The following is a 19,911-nucleotide window of genomic DNA, read 5'->3' on the forward strand; positions in this document are numbered from 1 at the left end:
TTGTTGTAGATCAGCAGTAGATGTTGTATTTGCAGTAACTTTAGATGTGTTCATACCTGCACACAAACCACATCAAAATTGGAATTAAATTCTCAACTAACTCTGAACCAGCCCAGGACTAAAACAGGACCAAACCAAGTCCACATCTTAACTACTACTACATTAGCAGTAGCATTAGTAGCAGTAGTTGTAGTAGCAATACAATCTAGCAACAAATAACAGTTGTAAGCCTAATAGTTATAATAGCAACATACTGCAGTAATCTTCCATTCAAAACATTCCTTAAGTCTTATTACTTTTCTGAACTTTAAAAAATATAACATTTCCTACCACTTTATTAAACTCCATAATAAAATGTCGAAGTGAATTATCTGCTGCATTCTCTTATTTAGAACAGAAAGAGAAAGAAAATAGATCGACTTTGACAGACCAAAACTTACAAAGTGTTGAGTTATTATGCTTAAAAATGGCCTAAAGCAAGAATAAATGTAAAAAGTGTAACGGCAGACATGAACAATGGAGTAGATAAGCGGATCATACATCAAACACAACATTTTTGGGTCTTTGCAATTGTTTTGTGAGAGAAAACTAGTTCACAAAGTTATGTTCTTACCCTTAGCGATGGATGACCCCAGCGCTAGCAGCAGCAGAGCGGACACAATGATGCCTCGGCTTGTCCACTCCATGTCCAGACTGAAGACTGACAGATGGCCTCTCGTTCACTCAAATACTGCTATTATTTCCAATGGTTATGTGTTATCATTATCTTTAACAGCAGGCCATAAATACAGGTGATTTGTGGACTTCTGACATGTGATGGAAAGATTATAACGCAAACAAAGCAAACATTATTATGAAGTTTATTAAGTGTAGCTATTTATTTAAATGATAATGGAATCAATATGGTGGCGTTACATCTAAATGCAAATGAATATGAACATGAAATGAACTGATGTATTTATAGCGTTGTTTATGGTCTGGGTAAAGCTCAAGGGAGCAGTGAAACCAATCATAAAGAGCTTGTATCTGTCAGATAATCAGACATCAGTTACGTAACAGTGGAGACAGCCCACAGGGACCGAAACACAGGGACTTCTGCTTTAGATTCAAATCGAGCCAGGAGCAATGTGGTAAAATCATACGGTACTTGTTTTGGACTATTGCCTGGTGAAATTTTGGAAGAAAATATATTTGTAGAGTTGAAAAAGACAAAATACTAACACAGAAGTTAACATACATGTATGTTTCAGTATCACATGAAAAAAAAGTACTTTTTTAAAAGATGAGACAGTGGACAGGGAGCTGCGGACCACTTTATCGGTAGACAGTATTTAGAAAGAGAGGTGTCTGAGTATCACAAACTGAAGTATTCTACATTTAAAAATAATTGGGTAGTCTATATTTTAATTAATTTGAATGTTAATGGTTTGTTTATTTTGTTTTCCGATTTTAATAAAAGTAACTGTTAGCTTTAGACACAATGAGCTCTGTTGTGCCTCTTATATTGTCCAATTATTATGAAACGTATTTGCCTTATCTGCCTTTCTTTTTATATTTATTTTACATCTAATCTACATATTTGCTGTTTGTGCTGTATTGTTCCTCGAGTAGCTCTTTGCCTTCTGAAGATGATGACACACTACAGTCCTATGTCCTTGCTCCACAGTTACTTAACAGATTACATCACCAATTAAACTGGTGAGATTTTTAATAAACATAATGACAGAAGAGAACACAGAGAGATATGATCATGAGGTCCTAATATGTGCATTAAAATAGTGAAATGTATGCAAATTGTAATGTTGATGGGTAGACATGGTTTAGCGATTTCATTATAGCGGCGTTATCTTTGAATATAATTAATGTTTATTTTATTAGTCTATATGTGAACTTTAGATGTTATAGTGACCTTCAATCTAATAGTCTGATAGCATAAAGTCCATGAACATGAATCATGAATCAGGATGTCTTAGAAGCAGGAACATTTGTAAAGAAAATAGCGGAGTGATTTTAACAGTAACGGCTGATTTTGTCAGAATGCAGCTCGTAGAAGGAAGAACACATACAGTACACAAATATAATACAAAATATCGATAACCATTTAACTTGAAGGTTAGGGTCGGGTTAGGGTACATTTTATTGTCCCCGTAGTGAAATTTGCCCTCTCCCTCCTTCAATTCCTCTGAGGCAGTCCTATACCTGGGGACCCATCTCTGTGATCTTGTTACTAGGCTTGGTCAGGACTATCTTATTTGGAAGATTGTACATATTGTGCATGTTTTGGGTTGATGGGGGGAACCGGAATGCCTGGAGGAAACCCACTCAGACCCAGGGAGAACATGCAAACTCTTTACAGAAAGGCCTGGGCAACCTGGGGATTGAACCCGAAACCTTCTTGTGATGCTAGCCACTCAGCCATCATGCCTATATCAGTTTAAAACTTGCCTAGTAGTTTAATCCTCCTAACCAAGCACACTGCACTGTGGTGGACAATACTGTTAATTTTACTTGAATCTAAGCAAATCAAAAAAATGAAAAGAAAAATTAACAAATTTGATTTATATAGTGATTTTTTGACACTCAAAAGACACTTTACATTGCATTATGAATTCATTCAGTCCACACGTGTTAAAAGCTATAATGTGGCCACAGCTGCCCTGGGGTAGACTGATAGAAGCGAGGCTGCCGATCTGCACTAGAACACCACCAGATGACAGTTCATACCCCAGGTTTATTCACTGGCCTTAACTAATAACAGATTCCTATCCCTGTAAACAACTAGGGTGTGTTAGTTTCAGTGTAGTGAGCACCTCCTTTCACACAGGTATAATGCAACCACACACTAAAGAAGGTGCTTGAATGGAGAAACATATTTATTGTCAAAAACTTGAAACAGCTGACCAAATTCAGTTTTATTTTGCATCAATATTAGGCAAGGTGGGTGAAGTGTCTTCCCAAAGGACACAGCTACAATATGCACAACTAGAACCACTGCTGCCCCACATGTCTGTTATCTGCTTACACCCATGAAAAACCCAAACTAAAATAACCAAAACGCTTTATTCATCAGCAACATAGCACAAGAATACAACGCTACAATCACTCACTGACACAACACATTCATACTAGGCAAAATGGGTGAATTATCTTGCCAAATGATACAACAACACTACTAGAACCTTCTGCCCCACATATCAGCTATCTGCTTACACCCATGAGTAAACCCAAACCAAAATAACAAAAAGGCTTTATTCATCAGTAACATAGCACAAGAATACAATGGGCCTTAATGGGCTACACATCACGAGTGCAACAGAAGGGCAAACTGTTGTTCAGAGCTAGCGCCATCTGCCTTTTCTCTGCATTTTCACGGATCTCTTACTCACTCATTCAGGAAAATGTGAGTCATGGACGCTATTCTCAACACCACAAAAACAACACGTGACACAACAAGGTAAGCTGTGGCACGTTGAAGATCCCATATGATGCTATTTTCTGTAATGTTGTTTCCTCATCACAAACATACCCTGAGTTGTGTTTTGTTTCATTCACACATGTTTAATACTAAAACCCTTGTTATTCAGGCTACGTTATTCTCATAAACTGAAAATACTCTGTACCACCTTGTGATGCCGTAATAAAACAGGAAGGAAGTGCTTCACTGTGTTTTTAAACTCCATACACCTTCACTAGAATCATTTGGATAATTTCAGCCCTAGACGTTTCAATCTCTACTGAACTAAAGGTAAAAAGTAGCTATTAACCACTACATCTCAAGGTGGAACAGAGCATTTTGAGCTTTGTAGATGTAGACAGACTAATAATGCAAAATATAGCATGTGTGAATGAAACAAAACACAACTCCAGGTATGTTTTTGATGCGGCAACAACATTCTAACATGACTTAAAGCCCACAATTGTGCGCTATATAGGGCCTTTACTTATATTTTCACCAAGTCTGAATATAATTGTGTGAAATGACTCCTCACTTACAAACACTGAATAACTTGTGAATATGGTTCCCTATAGTCCAACATGTTCTTCTGTAAAAACAACTGTAATTGCTCTCCTAGCGCCTGTTGAAGGTGGTCATTTGTTGCCGTAGGAACCGGCTGTGTCCAGGGCTAAAAATAGACATGTCTTTATTGTGAAGAGGTCAAAGCAATCAAGTCCACACTCTCTATAATTCACTGATTTGCCACATATGTCCTGAGTTCTTATGTCAAGAGGCTGGGTTCGCCAAAACAAGTCATCTGGATCAATCAGACCTATTCTCTGCATTACAGATAAACACTGATAAGATAAATAGATTAAAAAATATGTATATTGATTTTTTTTTTTAAATATCAAATCAACAAAAAGTATTAAAACAACCCTGTAAGTGTCTCTGTTTGATATAAAGACAAGGAGCTGTAAAATTAACCACAAAAGTACAGATATATGACTTTATATCATTTTTTGAAAGATTACTCTACAAGTTTCTGTTGTTTTATTTTGAATCTGAAGTTTGGCAGCCATTTTGAAATAGTTTTATTGTAGACAATATACTCAATCATTTTGCATATGCGTAAAACAACAGTTATCCATTTACCCACCCCTCCTCTGCATCCTTATCTGTCACCAACTGTCCACTTGCACTACTTCCATGAATATTCCCTATGGTCTTCGCTTATAGGCTTCCTGTTTCCTGACAACTCTAACCTCAGCATCCCTAAACCAAAATATTCACTGTTCCTCTTCTGAACCTGTATAAGCCCTCTCAATCTGGCAACCACAACTTTATTCCCAAAACACGAGAAGTCCATTCATCATTCATAATTCATATTACTACATACATTTCTGACTATTGTTTTTTTTTATAATAATGGTAATGATTAGCCACTTTAGTTTTTCAGTCAATCTGTTAACATTACAATATCTTTATACCATGGTCAGCGTGAATTCCATCGTTAACTGGTGTTATTTTTGTTAAGTTTCATTCAATACAAAATTATATAAACCAACAGCGCTCTCAAGTGGACAAAATATTAATGTGCACTTTTGAAAGCGTATTAAGGTAAATAACTGTGATGACAACGCAGATGATTTGATATTTTTTCTTTTATTAAGACACTATCACATTCTATTTAAAGTGCATTGTATGGAGCCCATGTCCCAAATACACAGTCAAGATCTCTGTATTAAAAGCTATATTATAGCATGTAGACAGGACAGCACAGAAAAAGACAGTATTTTTCTAATCTAAATATTTATTCTAATCAATTATTTGTTTGTTAGAGTGTTGAAAACCAACAAATCAAACACCAATACTGGCCAATTTGAGAGCTGTAGGCTATATAAGCTTTTGTTAACACATAAGGACAGTGGTGAAAGAAGTACACAGTTTTGTTACTTAAGTAAAATTACAGACACCAGTAAAAGTATTAAAGCACCTGTTTAAAAATGTACTTAAAGAGTAAAAAGTAAAAGTATTTTGTGCCAATTTTGAGGTCTTATAAGACTGTAGTCAGAATGTAGTCATTTTGATACAGATACAGATTATGTAACAATAGAATTGATTGTTGTTGTCTTTTTAGCTGTTTTTATTTGTATTTGTTAAAAATAAACTCTCAGCCTTTTCAGCAAGTCTCAAACAATAATGAAAAATACTTTTACTTTTCAGTCCAGTTCAATAATGTAGTGAAGTAGAAAGTACAGATACGTGTTCTCAAATGTAGCGAAAAAAACGTTAAAAAATCTTTTTAAAAAGAATTACTTTAAAATGTGTACTTTACCTTAAAGTATAGTACTTTACTACTTTTACTTCATTATATTACACCACTGAAGGATATTGTAGAAAATACAATTATTTCTTTTTGATTTCATATTAAATACTGAAATTAAAATTCTTATGACATCCAATTTCATTTTAGTACAGACAATATATATTTAAAATACAGATTGCACTGGTAAGCAAAGGTATTTACATTTTTGTGGTAGCATTAGCAAAGGAAGTCAAATGCAAGACCTAAAATCATTAACAAAGCTTTATCTAATGCATAATTTCTACTCATAAGCAGAGAATAGCTTTGTTCAGATAAAGTGAATACAGATGTCCTACATGCTGTGCAATTAAATGCTGGAGGTAATAGAGGGTTCATGCGAGGAGGTCACCTGAGGGTCAGAGGATCCACTGTCCAGCAAAGTCTTAATGTGATCCAATAGAGATGAGAAGAACTGGGGAACTCCTTCATAACCTACACATAAAATAAACATATGGCCAGTTTTATTATTTATACAGAAACATTTTAAGCCCGAATATTATTCTCGATTCTCAAACTATGGATCAGATACTGCATTGGATGATAACCTCAAAAGGTTGCAAAAGTGTGAGTGTTTTGGTTAGTCTTAGTGAAAAATCCTATACTACTATATGAATAGCTTTACCTTTATGGAGATAAGGATGACTTTCAACAAGAGAAGATTTTAATAAAACTAACCTTAAGCCCTAAGACAACATGTAAAGAGACATTCTCTAAATGGCTGTGATGGGGTACAAATATTTCTATGGCCTCAGCTGCCCTGGGTCTGAATAACAGAAACATGCCTGACACTGGCATCTCCGACCCTGAAAAATCACACTTTTCTCCAATAACTGATAGTGTTGTTTAGGGGAACGGTGTTGTCATGGTACTGAAATTTGAGACTTGATTTTCATAATAATAAAAGGTCATATACTCAAGAGAAAAAAAATATGAGCACTCTATCAGGCCTGCTTTTTTAAAAACTGTATCGTCATATCTTCCTTCTTGTTCATTTTTTCACTTGAGCTCACCCCTCTTACTCGCTCTTTCTTTCTTCCCTTCAAATTCAACATGTTTTAACTACACACACGCAAACACACACGATTTATTTTTATTTATTATAATTTTTTTGTCGTGTCTACAAACCATCCTGTTATGTGGTCTGTCTTGTTATTTGTAACAGTATGTATTGTTATTAATATGTCTTGGACAGGCCATCTTGTATTTAAAAATGCTTAACTTGTATGTCTGTCTGGCTTTAAATAAATACATAAATAAATAAAAATAAAAAAGAGAAGGAAAAAAAAAGTTATTTCTTTAGATAATAGAATGTATTTTTTTCAACACAAAACAATTGTCTCCTTAATGTGTCATTCTAAAAATATTCAGAAAAACATTGTCCAGAAGGTGATTTACTTCAGTATTAACATTTGCTAAAACTAGTCTATAGTTTTGACTGCCATACCTGGGAATATATTGAGGTCAATGACAGTCATGGTGTGAGTGTGGATGTTCACTATGACGTCGACCCCAAACAGAGCCATCTCCAGCTGAGTACGAAGCTCCTTCACCAGAGCAGCCAGGGCCTCAGAGCTGGGCGTAGGAACTAACGGCATCTTCTCATCCAGCTACAAAACAAATACAGATGTTAATTATTATTGGGTTGTAATTTGTGTTAGTGAGGCAAAAATAACAACGCTAATCAAATTTATACTTTCAAGCAGTTTATTAAATGTAACTCGCAAAGTATAGAAAATTGTATCTTAAAGGGGCCATATTACGCTATTTTGTGATCTATGTTAAGTGTTGTTTCCCCATCAAAAACATACTTAGAGTTGTGTTTTGTATCAGTCACACATGTTTAACACACAAACCTGCATATTTAGGCTGAGTTCTTCTCTCAAACTGAAAACACTCCACTGTTCCACTTTGTGATTTCATGTGGTAATATTGGAAGTGCTCCATTGTAACCTCAATACACCTTCCCTTGGATCATTTCAGTCCTTGAATTTCCTATCTAAAATTCTATATCTATTAAAGGTAGCTGTTGAAAATTACCACTTCATGACATCACAAGGTGTCACAGAGCATTTTGAGGTTTGGAGGTCTAGACAGATTCATAAACCAGGATTACATGTCTTAAAGCTCACAAGAGTCAATTTTGTACAATATAGGACCTTTAAATGTACTTACTGCATTCAAGTCTGAGCTGGACTCTGGCTTAGACACTTGTTGGCTGTTGAAAAATATTGTTTTTCTGTCTGTAGATAAGAGCAGGGGTATGAAAATACTTTTATATTTGAATTTAAACAAAAAAATAATAATCTTGTATGATGTTTTTTATGCTTCAAATCATAATATTTAAGTCCACTGATGCGTTTCAGATAACATCATAATCTACTGATGGCCATGTTGTTTTTAATTAAGATACGGGGCAGTTTAACTAAACAGAAAAGTGCAACTAAAAAGGCTTGTATATTACTCTTTACATAGCATTGTTTTCAAGAGAACAGAATCTTTCTATGCAATTTTTCAAGTGGGGAGTGCGCTGGCTACATGTTTCCATGGAGATGTTTATTGCTTTGCCTTGAAAATTCCACAACATAGCATTAAATTTAAATATATCTATGTAGACAAGCAGATGATGAAGCCATCAGGCCAAGTCACAGTACATGTCTGTGGAAATTCAACTCCACTCACACTAAGAATGTATGTTTATGGCAATGCAAAACCTATAACTGAATTAATGCAAGATACATATAGACATGTTTAATGCCATACTGTGGAACATTCCTAGCAAAAAAATCACTTCAGAGAGAGTGGGAGTAGACTGACCACAGGGCCCAGAGGGGAAGTTCTTGAGTGAGGGTCTCTCCACACAGAAGTGCTTCTCTCCGACCACAAACACTTTGTGTAAAACAGCGCCGTGGTTCACAAAACTCTGCAGGATACAGGGAGGGTGAACATCAGCCAGCCCCCCCTCACTGAAAATCAGCGACATCTGAAGGAACAACAAATGAGACAATTTATGCACAAGTGGGATTATGTCTTATAATGCTGTTTTTCCAAAAAGTGGGACAAGTACATTTTCAGTAAACTATTGTAAAAAAATAAAAATCTGTATTACTTTCATTAAAACGTCTGCAAGAAACTACTGCTACTTATTTTGAGACCTTAATTTGAGGCCTACTCAGACATTACACTTCTTCAATTGAATTACCTAACTTATTTCCCCCACCTTTTTGTCTCCATGAATATGTTATTATTTTGCCTGGAATATTTCAGGTATGCAAGTTACAGGTAAGATTTGTGGAGGTGTGAGACTACTCAGAGCAAGATTTCACATTTTTTAATGTATTTTTTTTAGCAATGCACACACATATAATTCAATAAACACAAGATAGGTAAGTGTAATGTCATAATGTGAAAATTTCAAGGATAGCAAAAACGTGTCCATAGAGACAAGCAGTTAAAATGGTCATATTTTACCACCATCAGGTCACTCAAAGCACTTTACAACAAGAAACCACTCATCCATTCACACTCACACATTCATACACCATTGTACGCAGACCCTGGGGGGAAGGGGGGTCTTGCCCAAAGAGCTGGACTCTCACTGCTGACCTGTGCGTCAGAGGATCTTACTGCTCCACCAATGATGTTTATGTCGAGAGAGGGATTTAAACTACAACCCTTTGGATCAGCGAACAAACACTCTACCAACTGAGCTACTGTCGCCCACAATGTACATGTATCAGAGACACTACTTACCTCATGAGAAAGGGAACCGTGAGCCACTCTTGTTTTACAAACTGTAATCAAGAGAAAGAAGAACATCAACTACTGTAAAAGTACAAGTGATTGAAATCTGGACAGAGACTGAACAGACTGAGAGGGAAGCTGAGGCTGTGCTCCTTCATGGCCACATGGATGGATGATAGGTCAGAGTCACTGGGGACCTCGAGGTACGGAGGGCTGCAGATGTGCCAGTCTGAGAGGAAATGAAACAGGAGTTAAAAATACTGATATGTGTTCAAATTAGAAAGGTTGGCAGTTCCAGTGGTCAGATCCACTGCGATTCTAGTTCCCACACATGAATCCTGTTGTTGTGTCCTTGGGCAAGACTCTTAACCCACCTTGCCTCCACATTCATACAAACACCGATGTCTGCATACACTGGTGTATGAATACATGTATGGGTGAGTGGTTCCTTGATGTAAAATATTGAGTTGAAGTGAAGGTGGAAAAAAAAAAACATTTGCCATAATTTCAATACTAGTTTTGGTATCGATTAGTATATGGGTTTTGATTTTTTTGACCACCCATGTGTTACAGTTATAATAAAGATAAAAGTAATCTATAGAGCAGCCCTACAGTGTGTACCTCTGAGTGAGTTGTGAAGTTTGCTCATGATGCGATAAGAGGCAAAGCGGTCAAGGAGCTGGGTCATGGCTGAGAGAGGGTCCAGGATCACCGTGTGAGGGTGGGCTGACACATACTTCTGCAAAAGTAACATTACAAAAAACAGAATACAGGCAGTGTGAGTACATTTTTATATATAAATGTGCTATGAATCTCTTTATCATGTAACTGAAGGTTGTGCAAGCTATATATCTGTGTTATCTTTCTGGGTTAAAGTGCAGATTACACTAAGTCACGTGAATTAGACATCCCTCAGGAACTTTATTAAGTCATATTTTCTTGCTTTTGTTACCTCCTACATCATCTACAGCAACAGTCTGCTTTATGGTTCACCTTCCAATCTCCTAAGAAGACTCCAGCCCCCTCACCTGCACCTTCTCCCATGAACACATCACCCCTGTCCTCAGAAATTTCCACTGGCTCCCCATCTCCCAGAGCATCCAATTCAAGCTCCTCACTACTGTGTAAAGTTTCTCCATAATCTGGCCCTCAGTTACCTCTCTGAGCTCTTCCACCACACACCCACTCAGTCAGATGATGTCAACCTCCTATCTACATTACCCCCATCAGGACTAAACTCAAGACCAAGGGTTAGGGCATTCGCCGCTGCTGCCCCCACCCTCTTGAACTCCCTGCTCAAACACATCAGAGATTCATCCACACTCCCCATGTTCAAAAAACCTGTTCAAAACTGCCTTCAAATAACTGCATTTCCTTTTGTATCTGCTTCTTTCATTTGTGTTTTGTCTTGAACTGTGTGAAGTGTCTTTGAGTGTCATGAAAACAGCTATACAAATGTTATGTATTATTATTATTATTATTATTATTAGTAGTAGTAGTAGTAGTAGTAGTAGTAGTAGTCGTAGTAGTAGTAGTAGTAGTAGTAGTAGTAGTAGTAGTAGTCGTAGTAGTAGTAGTAGTAGTAGTAGTAGTATAATCTTATAATCTTGGTAAAGGGTGTATACTTTTAATTTCACTTTTTTATTTCATTTGAGACTATTACTACATATTACCACTACTATAGCAATCTTAATATATTTTACCTGGAAGTTGGCGAGGAGCTGCTGGGATTGGTTGTCATGTTCGGCCTCCACAATAACATCTGACAGTTTGTGAACGATAATGTCAAAAGGCCCCTGAGGCTCCAGAGGTTGACTCAAGTTTATCTGGGGGACAGGTTTATCTACATTTTACTCATTTTAGTTATTTTCAACGTAAGAGGACACAGAACTTCTGAACAAAATCAACCTCCCATTGCCACATGGTGCACAGTGGAAGGTGGCTGCAGGTGGCCCTGACATGGAGGGCAAAAACTCACACCTGTATTTGACATTTGTGACAAAAGTACTTACAAATTTGTTCAACTTTGATCATGTACATGTATATCATATTGCCACATTGGCATGAGCAATTGTAATAGACCTATCTATATCATCATATGCCAAAACACCTTACCTCTACTACTTGTATTCCATGCCCCCTGTGAGCAAAAATAAACAGTAAGAGTATTAAATTTATGTTTTGGATCATATTGAAATGTATATTATAAAAGTGCACTATGTAACTTTCCTTCTTATCACCATGGAGATTTTATTACTTTGCCAAAATGTTTCATGGTATTGTCTATTTTGCACTTATTAATTTTTGTTACTAAAATTACCTTGAAATACAAGCATTGTTATTATGACTGTGGTCACTTCTCCACAGATCTAACATGTAACTTGCCCTGGTGATCACCTGCTTGTTTCCACTGAGATAGGTACGTTAAACATCATATTGTGAAACACTCCTGATAAGGCAATAGCATCTGGAGGCAAGCAGGTAATAGACCCTGAAACACCTTTAAAGGTTCCATCAAATCTATTATTTAAATAGACCTGTTGGAGTTTTACACACATTGAACAAAGTTCATTCAGACTTAAACAAATATTTTATACTATTATTCCACTTATCCAACACTCAACTTTAGTCTTGATATTAGGTCTCTACGTCAACTTACGCACAGAACTGTGAAAACGCGTCCAGGTTCATCCTCCGGCGCTTCTTATCGCTCAGACAGAAGCCCACGCGACGCCCGGCCATCGCTGCTCTGAGTCTGGGGCCAGAACCTGAAAACCTACAGCGGCACGGGGGCACGTCCAAGCGCCTAATCCACTCCTCCCACCCCCAAACATCCATGCACGGTTTACCTGTCATGTCTATGTTCTTGACATTGCTGACTAAGCCTGTTTGACCGGTAATCGGGCTTCCTTGATTCTGCTATCCAATAAAATTCAAGTAGGGAGCGCTATTACGCGTCAAATAAATGAAAGAGAAAGTAAAAAGTATTCGTTGAGGAAGTGGCTTTGCGATCCAGATTATAGCACAGTCATGTTGTTGTACATTCATCAGTTTTTCGCGTTATAAAAGGAAAAGTAAAGGGATATTACCAAAGCGATTTGGGTTTTAAAACACGTACAGCATCGCGTAAAGTTCATTTGAGGTCAGGCGACATGTCCCGTGGTTCAAACGCAGGTTTTGACCGACACATCACCATCTTTTCACCGGAGGGCCGCCTTTACCAAGTCGGTAAGACGCTCCCAATCAAAAACTTCAATGAAATTATTATTTATTATCACGATTGGAATTGGCCAGGTTGCTCCAGGCTTCCTCCAGGTAGAGCAAAAGTCTACTGGGAACAGGAAAAGTGATGCTATTTACTTAAGTAAGCTAATTCTGACCATAACTACGTCAATATACACATGCACATTAGCTGATCAGACTGGTGGTACCATCCTAACTATGGGCCTTAAAGGTGCACTATGTAACTTTTCTGGAGAAGGGTCCGCCAACTGCTTTTTTGCACGGAGTGTTAGGCTGGTAAGGTATTGCCACCACAACTGCCCTGAGGTAGACTAACAGAAGCCAGGCTGCCAATCTGCCCCTCCAAACACCAGTGCAACCAATTACTCATTCACTTAGTAACACCACATTTATACTTAGGCAAGGAGTGCAAATTTGGGATTGAACTAGCAAATGTTGGGTTGGTTTACAGTACTGTTGAAGTTTTTATCCTAATTTAGCCCTGGTTAATATCTGTTTCATTCATGATTTTGGTCTGATAATAGACTGACATTATGCGTCCTTCTGCAATACACTCCTATCATACAGAACTTGATTCATTGTTTATTTTCATTATGCGTTTCTTGTTGCAGAGTATGCCTTCAAAGCCATCTCTCAGAGCGGCCTGACCACAGTGGGAGTGCGAGGGTCTGACACTGTAGTGGTGGTTACACAGAAGAAAGTACCTGTAAGCCTTCTACTATACTATATACACTTCTGCTAACGCTGTAGTTAACGTGCTCTGAAATGCAGATTATTGTTATATCAGTTGTTCCTACCTTTTTATATAGCACTTTTCAAAGCACTTCACATTAACGAACCACTCACCCATTGACAGACACATTCATACACCAGTGTACGCAGACACTGGGGCACATCTGTGGGAGCTGGAAGCACAATCCCAACCTGTGGGGCAGTGGATTTGACTGCTCAGTTAATAATGTTTACATTAAGAGCCGGATTCAAACTGCTAATTTTCAGATCAGTGGGCAAACACACTTTACCAACTGAACTACTGTTGCCCCAATCTTTCCTGCTGCTCCTGGACATGTTTATAATGTGCACTGTAAATTGAGATACTAAGATAATAGGAATAATAAAAGACAAACTAGACTTGTCACAATAACAAATTTTGAAGCACAATATATCACTACAGGAAAATATTGTAATAAACGATAATATTGAAACTACTTTATGCCACTGATTAAGATTAAAATAAAGCAAGATAATCCCAGCAAACTCTTTTTAAATAGATAATATCATTAAAAGGTTTGAACTGCAACAAATAAATAGCAGAACGTATCAATAATTATTCACAAAAGCGACTTATTCACCCCCTAAAGCTCAGATCTTAACGTGTTGTACTAAAATAACAAAAATCTCCCTGTTATTGCAAAGAAAAAAATACCCACAATAAATATTGAGCCCCAAGAGATAGTGTTCCGTCTTTCATTTATTGAACAACAAGTTGATACAGTAATTATTGTGACAGGCCTAAGACTGACAGATTAAGTATTATTTGAAAATCATTCACCAATTTTGAGATGACAAATTAGATTGATTAAGTATTTATGTAAAGTAGCGCTGCACGAAATAGGACAAAATGTCATTACAATTTCTCTGACAAGCATTGAGATTACAATATGCAGCTACATATTTAAAATGTAGGATTCTTCAGGAGCCTTAACATCTCAGAGAAGACTGATATATGCATTTGTAAACTTATCCAACAATAATTTTACCCATTGCTATATATATTGTGCAGCCCTAATATAAAGTTTTACTCACATATCAGCAGATTTATGCTTCCCTTGTCAGTGTAAAATAACACTACTTTATGCACAGGACAAGCTTTTGGATTCAACCACTGTGACCAACGTGTTCAAACTCACTCCCAGAATTGGCTGTGTTATGACGGGACACAATGGTGAGTCTCTAATGTCACTGTAAAGGTTCAATGGACAAATAATATGTAATATGTGTCGTTCTGTATGTAGTATGCAATTCAATAGGCAATTGATCTAAATGTGCAAGTTTATTAAGATTTTTACTACTACTACTACTGCTATTACTACTACTACTACTACTACTACTACTACTACTACTACTACTTCTACTCCTACAACAACTACTACTACTACTGCTGCTAGTTATAAGGTGACTTTTTTGTACTACAAAGCTGCTGAAAGAAATGAATATTTTTCTATCGATCCTACTACTTTTAATTTTCAACTAATATCACTATAATTGTTACTACCCCTTTATTTCTCAGCTGTTCCCTCTCAGCTCTTTCTAACAGGGATATTACTCTTAAATTGAAGTATGTGTATATTTAATTAGGTCATGACGAGACTAATGTACTTGAAGGCGCACTGTGTAACTTTTTTGCTATGGTCAAAAATTAAATTCTTTCAACTAGCTGAAAATTAAGTTTTTTTTGAGTGAAGACGTTTCACTGCCCCTCCAAGCTGCTTCTTCAGTTCTGGTCAGATTGCTGGGTTGTTATGTGGTCAACTACTTGCTTGTCTCCATGTATATGTTAGTACTTGGAATGTTCCACAGTATGGCATTAAGCCTATTTATTTTACATGAAGTGTTTTTCTATCACTCAAAAATAGTATGAAAAACTTCTGTGCCTCCACACAGATGTGACCTGTAACCAGACCTGACACGATAATTACTATATCGACTCAATACATGACAGATGGAAAAATCATGTTTGAGGTCACTTTTTATCATGGGGACTTTTAATTTGCATGAGTGGGAATTTTGTGGTTATTTTTCTGCTCTATGATGAGATTTGAATGTAGGGGGTTGAACTATAAACTTCTATGCCTCATTAAAGACACAAATCAACTACTAAAGTGTTGTATTCTGTTATGTATTTATTGCAAGTCATGTTTTTAACCATATTATACATTTAAAATAGTTTTGGGCGATAATTCTGCTGCATGACTTATAGTTTATCATCTATATTTACTTTAAAAATAAATCGCACTTCACAAAGTGACAGGGCTACCTGTAATTGTCCTCGAGTGTCATGTGCTTATCTCCATCAAAATGAATATGTTTAATGCCATACTGTGGAACATTACAGTCAAAGCAGTAACACTTCCAGAAAAGTTACATAGTGGACCTTAAGTACATTTCTGCACTGAATGTATGTTTTGTGTTGCAGCGGACAGCCGTTCCCAGGTGCACAGGGCTCGAGTGGAGGCCGGAGAGTGGAAGTATAAGTTTGGATATGACATCAGTGCTGACATGTTGTGTCGGAGACTGGCTGATATCTCACAGGTCTACACTCAGAACGCAGAGATGAGGCCACTAGGCTGTTGTGAGTATGGGACTCATATTAAATACACCAACTACAAGCATCACCGTATGACCACCTACGTATTTTGTGCCATAACTGCTTTCCATTATTCCATTACTATTTCCATTATTATTATTGAGTTCTTCTGTCAAACTGCAAACACTGTTCCTCCTCGCGAAGTCATGTGGTAATACAGGAAGTGCTCTACTGTGTTTTTAAATTCCATACGCTGTCATTAAAATCATTTGGATAATTTCAGCTCTGGAATTGCCAATTTCTACTGACCAAAAGATAGAAGATAGCTGTCAACTTGAAAAGTACCACTACATGACATCACAAGGTGGAACAGAGCATTTTGAGGTTTGGAGATGTAAACAGGCTAATAAAAAAGAACATGTGTGAATGAAACAAAACATTATTCCAGGTATGTTTTTGACAACAGCATAACATGGCTTAAAGCTCACAAGTCAATTTTGTGTAATATAGGACTTTTAATTAACAAAATTCTGAAAATGTTTGATTGCATTATTCATTCACTTTTCAACTGATGATGGTAAATTACTGTATATACGGCTGCCCTAGGCTTAGACAGTCAACCACCATCACTCATTCACTCACTCATACACTAAATTCATAGGCAAGCTGGTTGTCAAAGGTATCAGGCACGAGGACACAACAACAACATGCTCCAGGAATGAAACCTTTGATCTATGGGTTATTGGACTAACCATTGAGCCTCTACCCTCTACATTCCCATAACTTTAGCATAACTTTATATCCATCTTTGTAAACTGAACTGACATCACTTGGACCACTGTTCACAGATACATTGATAAGGAACACCCTCAAAAGGCTAAAATGACTCAAAAATGACTTAAACTTCTTGCTTTTGACTCAATTTAAGTATAAAATGTTCACTTATCAAATAGATCCCACTCACTAAGGTGCAATGACATAGAGATAACGTGTGGTCAGATTATTATCAAACTGTTTTACCTTGTCATGACCCATTCATGTATTTTGTATTTTCTAATTTTAGGTATGATATTAGCAGCCATAGACCCCCTGCAGGGCCCTGTGCTGTATAAGTGTGACCCGGCTGGTTATTACTGTGGATTCAGGGCTACAGCGGTGGGAGCAAAACAGACAGAAGCCAACAGTTACCTGGAGAAAAAACTCAAAAAGAAACCGGAGCTGACCCACGACCGCGCTGTGCAGGTACAAACTACTCTATAGTCTTACAGAGGGTGATTGGTATAAAATAAATAAATAGATATTGTATTATATGACCTATTAATACTTTTTTTTTTATATTTAATTTATTTATACTAGAGACCCAATGAGAGCACTTAGACTCTCTTTTCCATGGGCACCTGGTTCAAAATACAGAAAAAATGCAAACAAACAAAAACAAGTATATAAAACCTTCCACGTTGTTCCACCTTGTTCCACCGAACAATGTGGAAGTGTTTTCTGTTTGAGAGAAGAACTCTGCCTAAATATGCAGGGTTTCTGTGTGAAACGTGTGAATGAAGCAAAACACAACTAGGGTATGTTTTTGTTGAGGAAACAGCATTATAACAATCAGAAAATAGCGTAATATGGGCCCTTTAACTAATGTGAAATCAAATAACATTTCATAAAACAATACAATAAATGTACATATTACAAAGGTGCTTTTCACTGGTCTGTCACCCCAAGAAAAAAATGCTCAGTTTCTTGTTTTAATACAATTCAGATTATTTAATTGTGCATATTTGTATTGTTATGTGAATCTGCAGAGATAAAAGCCACTTTAAATCACTCTCCCTGTTTGCAGATGGCCATCTCGTGTTTGTCCTCAGTCCTGTCTTTGGACTTTAAGGCCACTGAGCTGGAGATTGGAGTGGTCACCAAAGACAAACCCAAATTCAGGTAAATATTTCACTATTGTTTAAGTTATTGTGAAGGGTGGAACAATTTGGGAAAAATATTACATTTTTCTGACAAGCATTTTGATTGCGATTAGAGTTATGATCATATTATGTTCAAAGTTGACATACTGTATTTTATTGTGCCCAGAGAAATTGATAAAAAGACAGAAATATGAACTGTTAAACCATTACAAGAATCACATTACAGAACATGTTTAGCAGGGTTAGCAGTTTTTATGCAGAATAAGGCCAGAGATGTTGTTGTTTGTAAAGGAATTTATACGTCCAGCCTTTGTGATTTGCTTATTGCTTCCATTCAAAATGTGATTTCAAATAGATTTCAAATTTCAAATCTAGTAATTATTTTGTAATTAAATAGATTTTTAAAAATATATTGAGAGCTATTCATTTACACCACCCTCATTTGACTTCTGACTTTGATTTTTTTTAATTATTCTGTTTTTTCTATTCCCAGAACACTTACAGAGGCAGAGATCGAGGCACATCTGATCGCCATTGCAGAGCGGGAGTAGCAGGTCATCATGTTAGGATTTGACATTACATTTCTGTTAGATGTTTTTTCCACTATCAAATAACACATTAACCAAACTCAAATAAACCCAGTTGACATGAAGTTTGTGTTGTTGCAGTAAATCACACATTTAAACCAGCAGATGGCGTCATTGGGTTGTTTCTTATCTAGCCACTTTTATGGCTAAAAACCCTTGTCTGGTTTGGTCCTGTTTTGAGTTCAGTTTAGTCCTGATATAGACTTGGTTTGGTTCTTTTCTGGTCCTGGTTAAACCTGGGTTTAGTCCAGGTTTAGTTCCAGGTATAGTCTTATGTGGTATGTGTTTTAAAGTAATCGTTATGAATAATATTGTGAATTGAGGGAACTAAATAAGAATGATTTAACTCACTCATAGCTTCGAGGCATGAGTTCACATATAGGTTTACTCTTTTATCATTATGCACTCAATTATAACTCTTATTATTGTCCTCTAGGGGTCAGAGATGTGCTTGGTGCGGTTGCAACTGTGTTTTACAACATTTCAGCCTCATTGTTCTTTTCTATTTCAGGAAATCTATTTTGATCCTCGTAAACAAGTACATGTTCCAACCACTTGTTCTGGGTAACTAGGCTAGTCCTAAAGTAGACTACTCCGCTAATTCAATTAAAATAAAACTGTTAGGACATGTATTTTGTAATTAGTTGATATCCAAAAATGAACAAAAACAGACAAATTGTTCTTTATATATTTATTTTATTTTTACTTCAGAGATACTCAAACATCCCTTAACATGTAACTGAATTTAACTATACAATTTGAGTTAGGTAAAGCCTTAAAAGTCTAACATTTATAACAGCATACAACTTAAATAAATAGCTTTTGTGTAATTTCTGCTCATGTTACTTACCTTCATGACAAATTAAATGATCATGTATTCATTAATAGCAAAACATTTTAAACACAACACATGTTTATAAATCAACTTTCAGTTAATATGATGTCCCTTTGTGCTGTTGTGTAGTTATGGTATCAACAGGAGAGGAAATTATAGTAGCATGATAAAGGTGTGCTCCTGTGTTTTTCTTTAGGTTCATAGACATTTCCTGTGCACGTTTTATCATTTCAGCATGGTGCTCATGTTCTTAACTAGTGATGTGATGTGTTCATGAACGAGTCGGCTCTTTTGAACGGCGGCTCGTTTTTTTTTTTTACAAGAACCGAATCTTTCTCCTTCTAATTGTCATGCATTTTTTACTGATTCACGCAAAAAAAAAACCCCAAAAAAAAAAACAGATCTGGCATTATAACAGTTAGTTTTTAAATTATTATTATTATTGTTGTGCAGTGTTTGATATAGATTATGCTTC

General features: G+C 36.5%; 3 protein-coding genes and 1 long non-coding RNA gene across 4 annotated transcripts in view; 1 reads left to right on the forward strand and 3 right to left on the reverse strand.

Annotated features, from left to right (window-relative positions):
* Positions 1-792, reverse strand: part of alp3 (alkaline phosphatase 3) — a 22,875-nt gene extending 22,083 nt beyond the window's left edge. The window contains exon 1 of the mRNA XM_033977290.2: positions 614-792. Coding sequence (XP_033833181.1) covers positions 614-686 — 73 coding nt within the window. The 5' untranslated portion in view covers positions 687-792. The remainder of the gene's footprint in view (positions 1-613) is intronic.
* Positions 1-19,911, reverse strand: part of LOC129456737 (uncharacterized) — a 220,596-nt gene that overhangs the window by 188,493 nt on the left and 12,192 nt on the right. The gene's annotated exons all lie outside the window — the stretch shown is intronic.
* Positions 5,107-12,427, reverse strand: LOC117380478 (inositol-tetrakisphosphate 1-kinase-like). Its single transcript, XM_033977293.2, has 10 exons — positions 12,205-12,427; positions 11,661-11,685; positions 11,249-11,371; positions 10,167-10,284; positions 9,673-9,774; positions 9,555-9,595; positions 8,619-8,784; positions 7,977-8,044; positions 7,249-7,411; positions 5,107-6,236 (listed from the first exon to the last, which is right to left on the reverse strand). Exons 1-10 carry the CDS (start codon positions 12,399-12,401, stop codon positions 6,112-6,114), a joined length of 1,128 nt encoding a protein of 375 aa, XP_033833184.1. The 5' UTR covers positions 12,402-12,427; the 3' UTR covers positions 5,107-6,111.
* Positions 12,505-18,666, forward strand: psma6l (proteasome 20S subunit alpha 6, like). Its single transcript, XM_033977301.2, has 7 exons — positions 12,505-12,773; positions 13,400-13,494; positions 14,652-14,733; positions 15,985-16,140; positions 17,159-17,337; positions 17,939-18,033; positions 18,508-18,666. The coding sequence occupies exons 1-7, from the start codon at positions 12,698-12,700 to the stop codon at positions 18,563-18,565; spliced, it is 741 nt and encodes a 246-aa protein (XP_033833192.1). The 5' UTR covers positions 12,505-12,697; the 3' UTR covers positions 18,566-18,666.

The sequence above is a fragment of the Periophthalmus magnuspinnatus genome, chromosome 13, assembly GCF_009829125.3.
Source record: "Periophthalmus magnuspinnatus isolate fPerMag1 chromosome 13, fPerMag1.2.pri, whole genome shotgun sequence".
Lineage (NCBI taxonomy): Eukaryota > Metazoa > Chordata > Actinopteri > Gobiiformes > Gobiidae > Periophthalmus > Periophthalmus magnuspinnatus.